The sequence below is a fragment of the Aspergillus vadensis genome (assembly GCF_003184925.1).
Source record: "Aspergillus vadensis CBS 113365 unplaced genomic scaffold BO88scaffold_11, whole genome shotgun sequence".
Classification (NCBI taxonomy): domain Eukaryota; kingdom Fungi; phylum Ascomycota; class Eurotiomycetes; order Eurotiales; family Aspergillaceae; genus Aspergillus; species Aspergillus vadensis.
This window is the reverse complement of record NW_020292049.1, coordinates 719859-736010: the sequence shown is the minus strand read 5'-3', so window position 1 is coordinate 736010 and position 16152 is coordinate 719859. Positions and strand designations below refer to the sequence as shown.

Here is a 16152-nt window from a genome sequence, read left to right as displayed (position 1 = left end):
CTTTTGCACGCCGCCAGAATGACTCCTCTTATCCAGACTTTAAGAGCAAAAGATCAGACGAACCTTTTACCTAATAATCCATCCGTGGGAACACACCCAAATCAGCGTCTCGGCTTTATCTCCAGCTCCACCGACCCAGCACCTTATCAGCAGCACCAGCAAATCCCCTCGATCGCCACCCCGCGCTAGGCGCCGGTACCGACGTTGCCCTGTGCTCTCCGGTGCATCATTCAGGCGCACGGATCGAGCATTAATCTGATGGCTTATGTCTGGCGCGAGCAGGATTCGACGGTCAGAGCGAGGCAGGATTTCCTCTGCTGCTGCTCATCGGCTCCCCGCACTTTCCAGGGGCAAGGATGTTGTGCGATGAACGTGTGGGAGTGTAAGCTAGTCAGGCACCACGGTCGCTCCAGTTCCATCCATCCGGTCACACAGATAATCCTGCATTGCATCGGAGAAGCACAACCATGAAGTTCGTAGATGAGGCACTAATCAAGCAATTTACTACTACCAAGTATTAGACTGAGGGGAACGTCGGAATGGGCTCATGGTCTCGTTATCGCTTCCACCAGGCGCCAGCACCAGCACCATCAGCAAACACGGTTACGGTGTACTCTAGCAGTGGATCTTGTTCCATTCCGGCATGACCAACGGAACAACGGCTATGGATACAACTGAACTGACGGGCCCCTAGGGCATAAATTCAGGTGCTATTGCAGCGAACTTACCATCAAAAAATCTAGCCATTCAGAACCCTGGTAATGGCAACCCAAGGATGAGACTTTTCTCATTTTCATAACTTTTTATCCCTCCAGACAAGACACGATCCTCCCATTCCCAGCCCGGACTCAAATCAAGCCCATGCAACCCACCACTTACATCCCGACCTTTAGCCACTCTCTCTTATCTTGGACCCTCGGATCAAACCTACCGACCCCCCTCCGAATCGTTCATCACCACAACTCTTTCCCAGCCAGCCAGCTAGCCAGCAGCAGCAGCAGCGTCTCTCCTCCAATGCGCTTGGAGCGCTACCACTTAGAAACTAACCCGATCGTCAGTATCCCCTCCTCAACAGCAACAAAGTTCCGAGGGTGGCCATCAATCTCAAACAAGATGACTCGCAACTGCGCGGGTCATTGGCTCTCGTTACCTGCTCGATTAGATCAACGCTCCCCAGCCCTCCTGTACGTCGTCGATTTGGGATGTCCACCATCCAATCAGTTTGGTTATCCGGCTGATCGACCCGACATCTTGTGGTCTGATGTCTGCATGCATGCATACAGTGAGAGTGTTATACCATTGTAGTTGTGGCCTGAGTACTCCGTAGATCCGTCATTCAATCAGCTCAGCCACTCACCTCTATAACAGCTATGATTCGTCTACTTGCATCAGGTCAGATCACTGACTAGATGATACACAGCACAGTAACAGGCAGACACCATACACTAGGTAGGTAGTAATGACAACAGAATGAATACCAACAATAATAGAGTCTCTCATCATACAAAACAGCAACCACCACCACCACCATCACCAGCCATTTCTAACCATATCCATCCCCACCCTGAAATAGTAGTCATGTTCACAAAAAGAACCCACATCCAAATCACTTGATCCCCAACTTCCAAGATTCCCTTCCTCTTCCACACACACACACACACACACATCCAACAACAAAAGTCACCCTATACCCATCCATCATCACCCTCGTATACCTTCATTTCCTTGTTTTTTCTTCAGTAAGTAAGTAAGTTAGTCACTAACTTAGTCCCAAGTATAGTAGTCACTAGTTACACCCCAAGTCGTGTGACATGAACATCCTACACCAACCACCACACCATCAACAGTACGTACATGCTGATCAATCCTCTACTTACTACTACTTCCCTCTCCTCCGCAGTACGTACATCAATGATTGACATGAACAATGTGGGTCATTCCGCATTCGGGATTTGATTCGGGATGGCAAGAAAACATCAAGTTATTATCGTGTCTTTTGACTCAAATATCCACTTCGTAGACATCATTCATTCATTTATTCGGAATAAATATACCACTACTAGCTTTTTACTAAGAATACTGAGGAGAGGTTAAGAGACTATCTTCGGATGGAAGTACCGTCCTATTACAATTTGTCTTGGTCTATAGTGCTCTATAGTACTACTTAGTATCTTAATTTGTTTAATAGTATAGTGTGGTGGCGATGTCACATATCCTGCATGCAACTATTCATTCTCCTCATAAGTACAGTAGTCATAGATAGGAAAACGACCGAGTCTCCTACTACGACTACTACTAGTTCAATCCTGTTTTGAATCTACTCTACTCTACTTACCCATGATAAGCAAGCGCATCCACTCCACCAACCCGTCTAGACTATCATATGTAGAACAGAGTAAATCACCACTTTTTGCATTTTTTCTTCTGCAACACTAAAAATGAACGGAAGAGTATAAACCGGTGAACACACAACGCCCGCAGCAATGCACATAGTGAACCCCCTAAGCAAAGAATAAGAAACCATTTGAGTACAGTTGAACAGCGTACGTAGTAGGTAAATATCTAACCCCGCCATATGTTAAAGTGTAAAAATAATAGAGAGTAAGGTATAGCTATTCACACAAACAACACAATTAATCATCATCGACACGCGCCCGTTTGGATCCCCGTTCCGAACGGTCGACTTCCTGGATACCGTAGCGCTTTTGGCCTGCACCGGAGCTAGTGACGTCGGCGATCATGCTGTCGATGCCGAAGGGGTCGGTGGTGTCTTTTTCGAATTGCACGGGGCCGTCACGAGCCTATACGGAATGTCAGTTGTATACTTCTTGAGTAAACTTAGGTGTAAGGGGGAAGGTCATACCTCAGCTATGTCAGCACCGCGGAACCCTTCCTTCGCTCTACCGAGCACCTCGAACCGATTCTGTTTCTGAATCTTGCTCATCTCACCCTCGGCGCCTTCGCCGTCATCGTCATCAGCCTGCGCCCGTGGACGGTAGATGCTGTTAATGGCGTCCTGCGCGGCAAACAGCGGCTTGTCGTACGGGTTATCCTCGTTAAAGCCCGAGTCCATGCCGCTGGTCTGATTGAACAGACGCGAGTCATACATCGACTCGGATGCCTGCGTCGGCTTGGCCAATCCCAGGGCCACCTTCTCGGAAATATCCCGGTTCTGCTCGCGTGCCATCATCTGGATACGTCTCTCCGTACCCATCCGCGACTGACGGAGCTGTCTCTCCGCCTCCTGACGACGCTCACGACGCATGCGCTCGCGATCCCGAGCAGCATCCTCATCCTCACTAGCCGAGTACGGCGACGGGCTGCGGCTGACACTGCGCGAAGGCGAGCGGGATCCAGCACGAGAATCGCGCCGACTGCTACTAGCAGCTGCACGCTCCTCGCGGGCCTTCTGAGCCAACGCACGCAGATGCTCCTCCTTCTGGGCCTTCTCCTTCTCCGCCAGCTTCTGCTGCATCTGAGCACGCAGCCTGACCTCCTCTCTAGCATGACGATCCGCCGTGAACAGCGCCTCCGCAAACTGCGCGAACTTATCATTGATCGACACATCCTGCAGTCCACGTCCATCAGCCGCCAACCGCTTATCCAACGGAACCGTGTAACCCTTAGGATTCTTCCAATTCGACACCGGCGGCGGGATCCTCCACGCTTCCTGATCCTCAGCCGTGAGCTTTCTCGGCGGCGAATGCATAACCGGCGGAGGCGGCGACGGCGGACCACGAGGGATCTTCTTATGCTTGAACTTCGGCGGCTCCATAGGATCCTGCTGTCTCTCGACGATCTTCATAATACGATCATTCTTCTTCGACGTATCACCCATCTGATTAGCCGGCGTGTACCTCACAAACGTAGGCTCCGCTCTCCGTCCACCCTTCACGTTCTTTGGCTTCTGCGCCGCCGCCGCACCCTCCACCAAACTGGCGAGCGCGTTCTTCGTCTTCTCCATCTGCGCCTGGACTTCTTCCTCCGACGGCCGATCCAACGACACCTCGCCCATGTCAACGCGCTGGCGCAGCGGAATCAAATCCTTAAACGAGGCATGCACGATCCGGTTGTCGCTGTGTCCGCGGCGCGCGATAGCATCGTATTTGACCTTTCCTTCGGCGTCAACTTGCACGGCGAGCGCGTTCGATGTCGATGATGTGCCCTTCCGGCCCATATCGAGGGGGTACTGCGCGACTAGGATCTCGGGGAACGCGCCGCCATCGCCAAAGTCTTCGGGGGCGCGGGGCCGCCATCCGGCTCGATTCTGGTAGGGAGGGGGGCCGGTTCTCTGTAGATACCATAATAATCATCGTCATTAGCATTGAATTATAGTAGTGAAGGTAGGCTAAAGGTTCTGTGGATGGTTTTATGTATGGATGCGGTGCTACCCACCCGGAGAACAATCTGTGTTTCGTCAAGTTGTCCCGGGCCTACGACCCGCGGACCTCGGGGCTGTGCATGTTGTGGTAGCTCTTCCTCCTCGCCGGTGTATTTCGGCTTGGGGAGAGACTTGAATAGGCCCTCCGCTATGGATGCCATTCTGAAGTTGTGAGGGGAGGGAAAAGGATTGGAGGAGGAGGAATATGATGAAATGGTTCTTCGATGGCGAGTGAAGATGGGCTTGGCTTCTTTTGGCGCAGCGGGAACCGGGCGGGTCACGTGAGCGGTCACCGCCTTGGAAGTTAGTTGCTGATAACTTGGGTAGTTGGGTTCGTAGTCTATTCGAAATAAAACTAATGTAAATAGAGATAGAGTTGATGTGAGTAGATTGGTATATATTCGAGTAGAGAGTGAAGTTGAGAGTCGACTCGCTGTGCCATGAAAGACCACCAGAGCTCGACCTCATGGATTAGCCTCGCCCAATGCTATCGCTAAGATACACGAACGTATTGACAAATGCATGCAATATATGAACCAGGCGCCTGGAGATATTCAAAAGGGGAAGACTTATGTGTTGTAGTGCAGATTTCCTTATGCAAGTATGAATGGAGAGTGATGCCAAAAAGCTAGTAGTGCAGCATGTATACAAAATCAAGAAAAGTAGGGAGACAGATATGCTCAGCTACAATAGATGCGAACGCATAGGACAAGAAATGTCCTCTGTTTCCTTTGCTTCAACGTAATGCTCCTGTCCATGGTAATTATACCATATCTTGAGCATCTTGGGCAGAAGCGGAGCCGGGTCGTGGAATCCAAGAATATGGGACTGCGTCAAACTCGAATCAGCACTGCTAGCATCGCCTACAGGAGGATTTAAACTCACCTTGGCCATTTCCTTAGGGATAGCCAGTTGTCCGTGGTCAACCAATGCAGCCACCGGAATGGAAACATCTGTGACTTCCAATCCTCGGCCACTTTCCCTGTCCTTCTTCGAAGGATAGTAACCGTACTCAGCCCGCAGGATGACCAAACCACCCTGCTTAGCCTCTTTCGCCTGTCGGCGCTGTACTTGCTCAGTCATAATTTCGATGGCTTCTTGGCTCTCAGCCCGCTTCTTGGGCACCAGCCTCCTCAGCTGCTTCTGTCGTCGGGCAATCGCCCGGCGATGTCTCTTCCTTTCCCTTGGGCGAATAAACCCAAATTCGAGCGCGCAGTACGCTAGCCACGGGCAGATAATAGCCATTGCAGCTACATCCACATCGACAAGCCCAAACGGGATAACAGATATGGGCACCCTGATCTTCTGGCCTAGCCTGCTCCAGGACACAGTCACGACGAGGCCCTGCATATCTCGAACCCCAACACCAAGACCCATGCGAGTGAAATCGCCTACCTGGCGGGTCCCCTCAATATGCCATCCAAGCGCCAAATCACGCCCCACGGTAGTTTCGACATTGACCCGTACAGAACGCGGCTCATTGTCCTCCGGCAAAGAATGGTGGCCCTCAGAGCTCCATTCCGAGCGTAAACGCTCGTAGGCCGATTTTCCTGAGAAAACATTGCGCGAATAAACGAATGACAAGGTGGTTTGCATCGGAGTAGCTGTCACATTCGTCTGCCAAGCTTCGGCAGCTCCAATTTCCTTGCGCTGCTGGCGGCGAAGCATTTCAAACTCCTCATCCTCCTCATCACCCTCCATCTCTTCCTCGACATCCGCTGGGGAAATCTGCCGCTTGGGCTGAGAGACGACGCCGATTTGGAAGAAGCTGGGATGAGTAGGAACGGACATTGCAGTGTCGGCGTTCAACCCGAACTCTATGAGGGGTAAAAAGAAGTGGCGGAAAGGTTTCGGCCAGAGTAAGGAGCCGCTTGACCAGCTACTTACCAAGAACCTCCTATCACCAATCTGCCTGGTGACCTTCAAAGCGAAACGAGGGGGCGCCCGTTGCGGCGACCGATCAAAATCAACATCGACTTGGACACTGATGGGTTTTGCGCCGGGGATAGGGACGAAGGACTTCGTCCAAGTTGTCTCTAGCGATGGGTGTGGCAACACCGAAGCGTTCACACTCATGACAGAGTTCTGCATGAATGCAAACGGGGGTTTTGCGAGGCCCTTAACACTATAAGGACCCCCGAATAGCTGGGATGCCCCGACTCCCAGGTTAATCTGATTCGCGATCAGGAAATACGGCAGCGGTAGCTAAACACAGTGTTAGCAATATTCCGATCAAGAAACTTTATCAATCGGTCCACATACAAGGTGAGTTTCTTTCCTGCCATCCGGGAATTTGAAGTTGGCTTCCTGGTGCATCTGCTCTACCTCCCCAGAGATGCCCGCGTTAAATGTCAACTCCGTTTCCTCACCGTACTCCTTGAACAGTTTCCTCGTTTCAAGGCCCTCATCATTTTCACTCTCATTCTCATCCTCGCCTTCCCTTCCGAGGAAAAAGCCCAACCGCGGCAGTGGCGCCTTGAAAGAGAACCCCAATGCATAGTTCGAGGGCTTCGGCGACGGCATTTCAATATATAAGGCGTCCTCCCCCTCATCGTAGGACACGGCATTAGAAGCATCGAACCCAATAGTGATAGAGCCCTATAGGATTTGCATCCATTAGCACAATCATAACCCCCGCACCTCCCCTCCAACAGAAAACCAAAGAAGGGAGCCATAAGAGAAGAGAAGAACCCACCCTCGACCCAACCATCCTCTCCACCACAGCCCTCTCCCTCCTCTTCATCACTTCCAAAAACCATCCCCGAAACTCCTCCCCAGACATGGCCCTCACCCCGACCCTCATATCCTTGGCGATCCTGTCAAGAATCACCCATTCCTGCTTCATCCCCTGCACACCCAATTCATCATACACCGCTCTCTTCTTCGGATCCACCAACGTATCATATGCCTCCTGAATGCGATCAAAATGTCGTCGCGCAGAGTCCGCCAACTCCGCCGGCTGCTTATCCGGATGAAAACTTAGCGTGAGGGTTCGGTACGCGGACCGAATCTGAGCTTCCGTGGGGGGTGGAGAGCGCGGAAGATTAAGGATGGCATAGTAATCGACTTCCTCGGGCGGAGACGAGGCCTCATCCTGATCTTTGGGTGGTGGTGGTGGATTGGAACCCATGGTTATTATCCGTTATTATTCGGAGGTGCTGGTGAGGTCGTCGCTGTCGCTGTGGCTGTCGCTGCCGCACGGCTGATTAAGTATGGATTCTGCGCATACACGCGCGCGCGTTTTTATGAGGGGGGTTTGTCGAAAAAGCTAGTAAGTAGGTAGGCAGGTAGGTAGTTGTGGAGCGGGGAAAGCTGGCTGTTCAGTTTTTAATCCTTTAAATAATCATCTTGACATATTGCGAGACGAGATCTAATTCGGATTCCCTAGTATTTCCTTCCTGTAAATAAAGATAAAGCGAACGTGAATTAATGAGGGGGCGCCTGTATGCGCAAAGTGTTTGGCTGAAGGGGAAGTAAAAGAAAGAAAAGGAAAGGCGCACGCATTTTGAATGACGTCGGAAAATCGAAGTCGGCGGTTTCGGCGATTCCGTCAGCCCTTCTTTTGCGTTCTTCCCCCTCCCTAACTCCCTCAGCTTCCTGTCCGCCCTCCTTTTTTCTCTGGGGGCGGGTACCGATCACATTGGCGGCCCTGCCCTTTTCGATGGATGGAAGAGTCAAACTGAATACTGAAGGGATCCAGCTCTAGTATCAGATGATGACTGCTTGATTGTTGTGGCGGGGGGAGATCGAGCATAGCGCCGATAAGGCATAACTTAAGGGGAAAACTACTGTTTACTGCTGATTGGGCGACTTCCTAATTCGGGCAGGCGAGCACGAGCTGATTCATGCAGTGTCAAAGTGGGACACTCGCCATGACTCGTCATTTACTACTAACTAGTATCTGGTAAGCTCTTTCAATGCTGAAACTGGTGCTTAACTTAGTTTGAAACTCACGACTCCTGTCGGAACGTCTTATATATCGACTCTAATATACAATCCATGTGCAACATCGTCACTCGTGTCATCTTTAAAAGCAGTAAGCCCACACACCATTGGGGCAACCGCAACATGTATTCAACAACAACAACTCAAGCCAAACAAGCCTCCCGGGTATATCCTGCTAAAACACAACTGCAACAGCTTTTGTATATCCGCTCATAATGCAAAAATTTACATCCTAACAAGGGGTAGAAGAGCTATCAGCTCCTCTCTCTAATCCAAAGGACTGTCTCATCTGAGAAGGGAACGTCGCCCGCTCCCAATGCGCCGAACAATTGCTCCCGGGGCAGACCGCCATACATTAGGTCTTCGTTCGTCGCCAAATCTGGCTGCTGCTGCACTCCTGCGCGCACCTGGCTATCCAGCGATGGGCCGTGCACGAAAAACGCCGCCTTCCGGTCGGAACCAGCCTGTTGCTGCAGACTTTCATTCATAGCTTCTAGGCGCTTTTCTATTAACGTCGCCAGGGGAATAGCACCGCCCCAGAAGCGCGCCAGCTCTCGCACAGCCTCCAAGGCCCCACGGATCAGATTCACACTCTCCGGCAAATCAGTCATCAGTCCAGCCGCACTGAGGACATCTGTCGCTGACACAATCACGTATCCGAGGAATGGGTTCAGAATGGTTCCTCGCGCCGTTCCCGGCTCCATAACGATACGAGACGGCTCATAGTCTGCAGCACAACGCATAAGGGCGAGCGAGATCTGGAGAATCTCTACCGCATGGGTCCGTGTGGTGCGGATCTGTCGCTCTATGATTTCCGCGCGGATGTTTTGGTATCGAGCATACCGATTCAGCGCCATCAGAGTTGCATGATAAAGTAGATGGATTGACATGAACGCATCCGCTTTCTTTGTTCGGATGCTTCGTTCCATGTTCACAGCCGAGAAGGTCAGATGATCGGGGAGCCGAACGACCCATTCTTCGACGCGTCCGGCGACCTTGACGTAGAATTCCTCGAAGAGCTGATTGTATGCCTCGGCCGGCACCAAGGACAATCGGAAAACGTGGTCCGATACGTCTCCCCAAAGTGACAAGATCTCAACTTGTAATGCCATAGCACTCAAACTGGCGTTATCATTTTCGGGCGATGCTGGTACTTGGTTGAGGAAGCTTTGGAAATAGGGCACGGTGGTATACTCCTGCGCCTCGTATACTTCTTCCCGGCAAGGAAGTCTCAAATAGGCCGCCTGGGCCGAGATGAAAGTCGAGGAGGGCGTATAGAAACAAGTCATGCGCTAGTAGATGATTAGTTTGAGCCTGGTGAACAACAGTAAATATCTTGAGGCACTCACGTCCATGAGGTAAGCGACCCAAAAAGTCCGCCTGCGACACTCGATCAGCGCCTGGGGATGCAAGCCGTATTCGCAGGGCCGGCTTTGGTCTACGATGACCCCTCCCGACTCAACATTATACCGGAGTCCGCACACTGTCCGAACCGCCGACCCGATTGCATCCCAGGCTGGCACCAGGGAACCTATGGCGTAGTACCAAAGGCCGACGATGATGCGGCTTTGGGCAAGCTGCAAGGTCAGGGCGTGTCGACTGTGTTCAACGGCATACCGAGCCGTGCGTGAATACCTCTTGAGCGCCGTCACCTTGTCGGGCCGATCGGAAAATACTGCCCCGAGCGTCATCATCGAGTACAGCAGCATAGTATCTTCTGAGGTCTTGGTATTGCACGACCGCAGCCATAAGAGAAACCGTTTGCGCGGGAACATGTAGTATAGGCGGTCGTTCACATGGGTGAAGTAGCTCTCCACATAATGAACTGCGGCCTCTGGGTCTGCCTCAAACGGGTCTGTATGCCAGTCGGATACAAGAGGGTCTTGAGGGTCCAGATCCTTCATCTCCATGAGGATGTCGGAGTAGTCATGAGAACCAAGCGAAACGTCATCGGCTAGACGTCTAGCAGTGTCCTCCGCTCCAATGGATAGCCGACCATGACCCGGCATTCTGAGCCTGTACTGCTCATGGTCCATTACACTATCTTGGGGGCCTTCCATGGCGGAGGGTGTCAACATCGATACTTCGGATCTCGGCGATTGAGAACTAGTGTTTGGGAGGGAGGCCGAACTCTCTGAAGCCCGGATCGCAGAGTACGGGGACTGGGATGCTGCGCCATAAGCATAGCTGCCAGGGGGGAGGCTCTCTCGTGGTTCGTATCGACTCGCAAGTTGTGTCGCTTTTAGGGCCGCACGATGGCCGCGGGGACTAGTGTCAAAATCAAGAGAGGTTAGTCGCTTTAACAAGGGTCATTAAGGCACCATTGCCAAAGACTTACGCGCTCTCGAATCTGCATTCCCTCCCAGACTTCTGACATTGGTCGCATTTAGGAAGATTCGGTTGGCATTTGATTTTCTTTTCTCTGCAGGTTAAGCAGGCCTGCGCGAGTCGCTTCCTCGGTTTGCCGGCTTTGGTGATCCCCCAATTTGCATTGACCGGAACTCCGTCGATAATCTTGGGACAATGCGAACCGTCTGCGTATATGTAGCAGAGACCTTCGCCCTCCACATATCTCTCATCCACCACATGAGAACGCACATTGGATGTGTGAGAGGGGTTGTTTGTTGCTGCAGAATCGGGAGTCTCACTGGGAGAAAAGTCTCTGGTATACTCCTTCTCCGGAGAGTTGAAACCGTAGTACGGATACGATGCAGCTTGACTGGATTGTACAGGAGATCCAGTATGAATAGGATGTAGCGGACCTTCACGTGCTAGGCCGGGTGTGGAGAGATGGGCCAGGGGAGGGAGACTCCTAGTATGTGAATGCGGGAGACTCTCGGGATAAGCCCGAGGGCTTTCGTGTAGACTAGGTCGTGGTATAGAATCGCTCTGTCGAAACGGCGTTGGTGATGCTGTGCTGCCATTTGGGGGTGTATAGATGCCAAATCTGTGAGGTTGGTAGGGAGATGATGGACGGCTCGGATGGGCTGTGGGGGTCAACAATTGGCTAACTGGCGGAAGCTGTTCGTTGGCCGTCTGCTGGCCTGGAATCTTTGAGCGACCCAGGGATGTTTCTTCCAGCTCGCGACCTTCAGCTTGGTTACGTTGATGTAGAAACGGAGCTGTCCCAAAAGGCAAGGGAGCAGAAGTGCGAGGGGGTGGGAGTTGGTACGGGTGGGGTGCCGGCACTGAAGGATCAGTTGGACGATCAGACTGTCGCTGCGATGTGGAATCTCTAGCAGGCGACATATTTCTGAAGGAGCCCGCTGGGAAAGCAGACATTGTGGGTGACTATGGTGTCCAAAATTATTCGAGGGTGTAGCACGAAATCCCGCCGAACAGCATCAGAATCCGCGACTCGGGTCCTGTGATAACGAGGCAGAGCCCCTACAGAAACGGAGTCTTGGCTTTGACCGGTGAATCCTCGTACTTCAGGAGAGGAGAAGTGTAGAAAGCGAGCCTACCAAGATGGGAAGCGGATTAGCAACCACGTCATCGTACTCGATGTTTCCAAAAAGGCATGCCAACCTACCAAGATGCCTCCAGCCGTTCAGAATCAAGGAGACACTACTGTCAGCAGGCCAGCAAATAATACAATTTTGATGCTAAAAAGAGAAAAATAAAGGTTGGTGTTGTAGCTTGTTTCTGTGTACGCCGTTCGAGAAGCACGATTGCCCCTCCGTAAATAGTAGGTCGATCGCTGCCCGGCCGGGGAGGTGAGAACAGGAAAGGCTGGAGGGCTGAAAGGCTGAAACAGATTACACACTCGAAAATAGCCGTGCAAAGAATGGAGATTCTGCAATGACAGTACTAAGTCCGCATCAAGCGGGCTCACTTGCGAGTTACCCTGCACTTGTTGCGGGTAAATGGGGGAAGAACGAAGGTAGCATCTAAAGGATGATACTCATGGCGCAAATGACCGTAACACGCTTGTAATTCGGGTCGACCTCGCCATTCCAGGACTGTATCGCTTCACAGGTCCAAATGTTTGCCACAAAACGCATAGAACCGTGCAGAAGAAGTAAAGTCTCCGTAATCGGCAACGCTGTTGGGTTCTCGCCAGACCAGATTCGCTGAGAGGGGATAGGTAGGTTTTGTGTGTACCAGACAACAAAAACCGAGATGCGCAGCAGCCTCCGTTTCAGATGGGACAGGGAGAAGAATGGGGGCGGAAGAGTGCAATGGCAGGACTGTGGCAGGGCAGGGTTTTAGAGTCACGACAACACTAACATGAAAACCAGGCTGTTTGTTGCTGAGCTGATAGTGCCCCAGGGGTGCAGGTAGGACCACAATAATAAACAACTAGCTAGCAGCCCCGGAAGACAGCCGCCCAGATTACAGATCTTGGGAGTGTAGTAGTAATATCAACTAAATCACCCTGCAAGAGCCGCTCCGAGGTAATTTGGTGATCAGTGGTCAGTGGTCAAGCTGGCCTGATGTTGGCCGAACGGCTCCTGCCACTAATGAGGAGTAAAAAGGGAAAGAAATAAAAAAAAAATAAAATTGGGCCCTGAGCTAGACAGCCAATTTGCACCAAAGAGAAAAAAAAATAAAAACCTGATAGCGCGGGGCACTGGATAGGATGAGGATGGAGAAATTGTGGTTAAATAGCGCTGTTGCTTAGTCGAGGCCAAGGTGGGAATGCCCCTGTCAGTTTTGGCCGGTGCTAAGGACTGTAGTAGTAAAGTAGAAGTACGTAGTAGTAGGAGTAGGGTAGAGGGGCGGAGACGCCAGGTTCAAAGGAGGGACACGCTGGGATTAATTTAGAGCGGGGAGGATCGGGGATTTTTGAATAGTAATAAGAATCACGGTCCCTGGAAATGAGTGGGAATCAAAGGGGGGAGGGGGGGCAGAAAGCAGAGGGAAAGAACGAGAGTATGAAGAAAGGGGATCAGGAGGAATAAGAGGGAGGAGTCTGTTGAGTAGGGGAGAGACAAGAAAGAGAGAAGAAGAAGTAGAAGAAGATGATGATGAGCAGAGAGGAGGATACGATAATACAGTCAAGTGTCTGGCCGTCTAGCTGAGGATCCTTTCAAGCTGCCATCCAAGCTCAGCAAGTTGAGCATATTTAATGGCAAGGCAACTTATGACCGACCCAGATCAGGATGATCACACACAGAGAGAACGAAGCCTGGTTCACAATTCCAGCCTGGTTTAGTCCAACGCTTGCCAGTCCACTTTTCGCAACAGTTCCGGTTTAACGGAGGCCCTCCCAACCCACCCAATCAACCCGTACTATCTGGCATCTTAGATAGTCTAGATGCTCTGGATCGTGTTTACTTTATCCCAGAGTAGTATACACCCTATTATCGAACTATTCTTACTGCGGGCCGGAAGTCTCCTCCCTCTGTCCCCTTCGGCATTCGATTCCAGTTGCATCCTCGGTTCAGCTTCGACCAGCTCCACTTCCAATGGAGACGCGAAGCGTCCGTCCATCCATCGGGCAACTATCGATTACATCCATTTTATTCGCATTTCAATAGGTGGTAGTAGTATTTAGATAAATCCTCCATGGCTGTGTGTCGACAGTCGTCATGGCCGGCCCGGGTATATCGAAAGGATACTGCCACCGGGCGCGGTTCATATTAGGTGCCGGTTGAGATCAAATCTACCGAGAGTCCTTCATTAGTTGATTATTTAGATTCATCATTATCATCATCATCATCGCCGCTTCCTAGTCCTCATCTCCAGCGTAATCATGCCATGGAGGAGCAAGGTGGCATTTAGACTTTGGAACGGGTCGGCATTAGATATCGTCAGACTCTCTCCGGCATCCTTTCTCAATCTGGTCTTTGGGAGGGTAGCTGGGGGTGGCAGGTTGTCTCTCCTTATTGAAACTGGCCGGCTTTGAATCTGTTTTAATATGAGCATGATTAGGTTTTCCAACCCGACGCCCCGCAGGAGGATCCTCGTTGGTGTTCGGAACGATCCATTGCCAGCTCCAGCCGTTAGTCATGGGAAGGAGACGCTCATGCGACCACCGACCACGGGACAAGCACAATCTTTTCGGAACGGCATTTGCAATTAACCTTGTTTCGTTTGATCGGGACAATGCGTCTGTTCCTTCTTACTAAGTATCTCTTGCCGTTGTAGTCATCATGGTGTGCAGCAACTTGCGAGGCTCGACACTACTTGGTCGTCCGTTCCCATACCCGGAGATGCAAGAGAAGGCCAGCGCGGAAAGACTGGATTTTGGGCCCTATGAAAGCTGCCAACCCCGACATAGTGCACACTTGGCAGGTCATCGCCCTAATTAGGGGGGCCGGTTAGAGGAGGGAAAGAGAGGAGCTGGTGGGCAATGGTTTATCAATTACCATAGTAAAAAGAAAAAAACAAAAGAGGACAAATAAAATAAATTGAAAATCAAATAAAAATTCAAAACAGAAATTGAGAAAAAAAGATCCGCACATGAAGGAAAGAGCCAGGCTGGCAACAAGAAAAGAAATCCCCCGTCCGAGAGAGCCACTCGATATGCCGACTTGTTTCGGCCGGACTGACCAAACTCGGACGAACAACCTCATCAGTGTGTTCAGGAGAGACCACAACAGACTCTCACAGCCAGCCAGGGTGAGCAAGCACTGCGACTCCCCTCGAGGGCTCAAAATCCACCAGCTTATCGTTTGGCTAGTGGCCAGTACGGAAACCTCCGTAGTCCGTCCTTACGCGAGTGGAGCATTGACTCCAAGCCGGGAAAAAGATGAGAAGCAAAGCCCAGGGGAGGGTGCAAGGAACAGCCTCCCAAGTTCGCAGCAGTCCCTCAGCCCATCGAGGATCGCGAGCCTGTCATTCGTGGGGACTAGCGAACCAAGTGGACTGGGCGTATCCGGAAAACGGACAGATGAGGGTCTGCGAGCCGGAGGGCCACGGTTTTTCATTTTTCTAGACCTGAGTAGTGAGTCTTCTTTCTTTCTTTCTTTTTGGTTTAATTTGATTAAATTTTTTTTTCTTTTGTTTTTCTTTTTCTGTTTCGTGCTAGTCTTGTCGCTGGGGCGGCTAATATCGATGCGTTTGGCTGGATAGGCTGCTTTGATGCTGCTGCTGGCTGGGATTTTGAGTTTGGTGTCTCCTGTAACGGTTTGTGGCCCGCCGGGAACAACGCCCGTTTGGTCCAAGGAGGGATGTCGGATTTGTCTCATCTTGGGCGATCCGATCTGCACCGTCAAGTGTGTAGCAGACAGCTTGAAGGTCCAGCCTCGACTGACTGGATGGAGATTTTCATTCGCGGAAAACCCTATCCCGAAGGTCATGGGGAATGTTGACGAGTCTTTTGTTTCCCGTATCTCAAGAGATGTATTGCAGACTTTCTGTCATCTTCAGCATCAACAACACCCAGCTAGGAACATGGATGGCCTCTTCAAAAGCCAATCCCACCCCTCCAACAGTGGGCCGGAGGCTCTCACCCTACGGTCGTGCTAAGCAAAGTCTAAAGTACTATCATACGATCTCGCCCACCGATCCCACAGTTGGCGCCAACCGGAAATGAAGTAAGAAGGGGGGTTAAACAAATTTAATCAATTGAGGAATCACGGGCAATAATCTAACACCGGGTTGCCTTGAGATTGCCTACTCCAAATATTACCACCCTACTCTTTCATATGCCGAACGCCCAGTGCTGGAAAAACCCGCGGCATCACCCACTGATTGGTGCGATTAGATCAGATCTGTGTTTTCCCGAACATATCCCGAGATTGGGCGGGCTTGCCGGGCGTTCCAGCATTTCGATGCAAGTAAAAACTTGCTAGGACCTTCTCATCCCTCAAGGATGATACTATGGACGAAGTAACTCGCAACAGATGGGATGTGGACGGGAGACTGCCCCTCCCCAC

The 16152-nt window shown here is 51.3% G+C and overlaps 4 protein-coding genes across 4 annotated transcripts; all 4 read right to left on the bottom strand.

The window, feature by feature from the left end:
- Positions 1-2401: 2401 nt before the first annotated feature.
- BO88DRAFT_488020 (SKIP/SNW domain-containing protein) lies at positions 2402-4595 on the bottom strand. The gene is made up of 3 exons (XM_025712591.1): positions 4396-4595; positions 2864-4291; positions 2402-2801 (listed from the first exon to the last, which is right to left on the bottom strand). Exons 1-3 carry the CDS (start codon positions 4540-4542, stop codon positions 2634-2636), a joined length of 1743 nt encoding a protein of 580 aa, XP_025563059.1. The 5' UTR covers positions 4543-4595; the 3' UTR covers positions 2402-2633.
- A 362-nt stretch (positions 4596-4957) lies between these two features.
- Positions 4958-7740, bottom strand: BO88DRAFT_45244 (J domain-containing protein). Its single transcript, XM_025710695.1, has 3 exons — positions 7077-7740; positions 6644-6979; positions 4958-6586 (listed from the first exon to the last, which is right to left on the bottom strand). Exons 1-3 carry the CDS (start codon positions 7509-7511, stop codon positions 5066-5068), a joined length of 2292 nt encoding a protein of 763 aa, XP_025563058.1. The 5' UTR covers positions 7512-7740; the 3' UTR covers positions 4958-5065.
- Positions 7741-8580: 840 nt separating this feature from the next.
- Positions 8581-11608, bottom strand: BO88DRAFT_339900 (C6 transcription factor; the record flags this gene model as incomplete). Its single annotated transcript, XM_025703047.1, has 3 exons — positions 8581-9618; positions 9676-10594; positions 10665-11608. 3 exons carry the CDS (start codon positions 11606-11608, stop codon positions 8581-8583), a joined length of 2901 nt encoding a protein of 966 aa, XP_025563057.1.
- A 3189-nt stretch (positions 11609-14797) lies between these two features.
- On the bottom strand, positions 14798-15687 carry BO88DRAFT_404950 (uncharacterized protein). The gene has a single exon (XM_025706747.1). The coding sequence runs from the start codon at positions 15571-15573 to the stop codon at positions 14986-14988; it is 588 nt and encodes a 195-aa protein (XP_025563056.1). The 5' UTR covers positions 15574-15687; the 3' UTR covers positions 14798-14985.
- Positions 15688-16152: the final 465 nt, after the last annotated feature.

Bases quoted from the DNA above. Each gene is read 5' to 3' on its own strand.
- BO88DRAFT_45244 (XM_025710695.1), bottom strand. From the start codon at position 7,511: ATGGGTTCCAATCCACCACCACCACCCAAAGATCAGGATGAGGCCTCG. The intron at 6,980-7,076 runs GTGGGTTCTTCT...CAAATCCTATAG, and splicing joins AGAGGATGGTTGGGTCGAGG to GGCTCTATCACTATTGGGTT. The intron at 6,587-6,643 runs GTATGTGGACCG...CACTGTGTTTAG, and splicing joins GCAGGAAAGAAACTCACCTT to CTACCGCTGCCGTATTTCCT.
- BO88DRAFT_488020 (XM_025712591.1), bottom strand. From the start codon at position 4,542: ATGGCATCCATAGCGGAGGGCCTATTCAAGTCTCTCCCCAAGCCGAAA. The intron at 4,292-4,395 runs GTGGGTAGCACC...TGGTATCTACAG, and splicing joins AAACACAGATTGTTCTCCGG to AGAACCGGCCCCCCTCCCTA. The intron at 2,802-2,863 runs GTATGACCTTCC...CATTCCGTATAG, and splicing joins GCGGTGCTGACATAGCTGAG to GCTCGTGACGGCCCCGTGCA.
- BO88DRAFT_404950 (XM_025706747.1), bottom strand. From the start codon at position 15,573: ATGACCTTCGGGATAGGGTTTTCCGCGAATGAAAATCTCCATCCAGTC.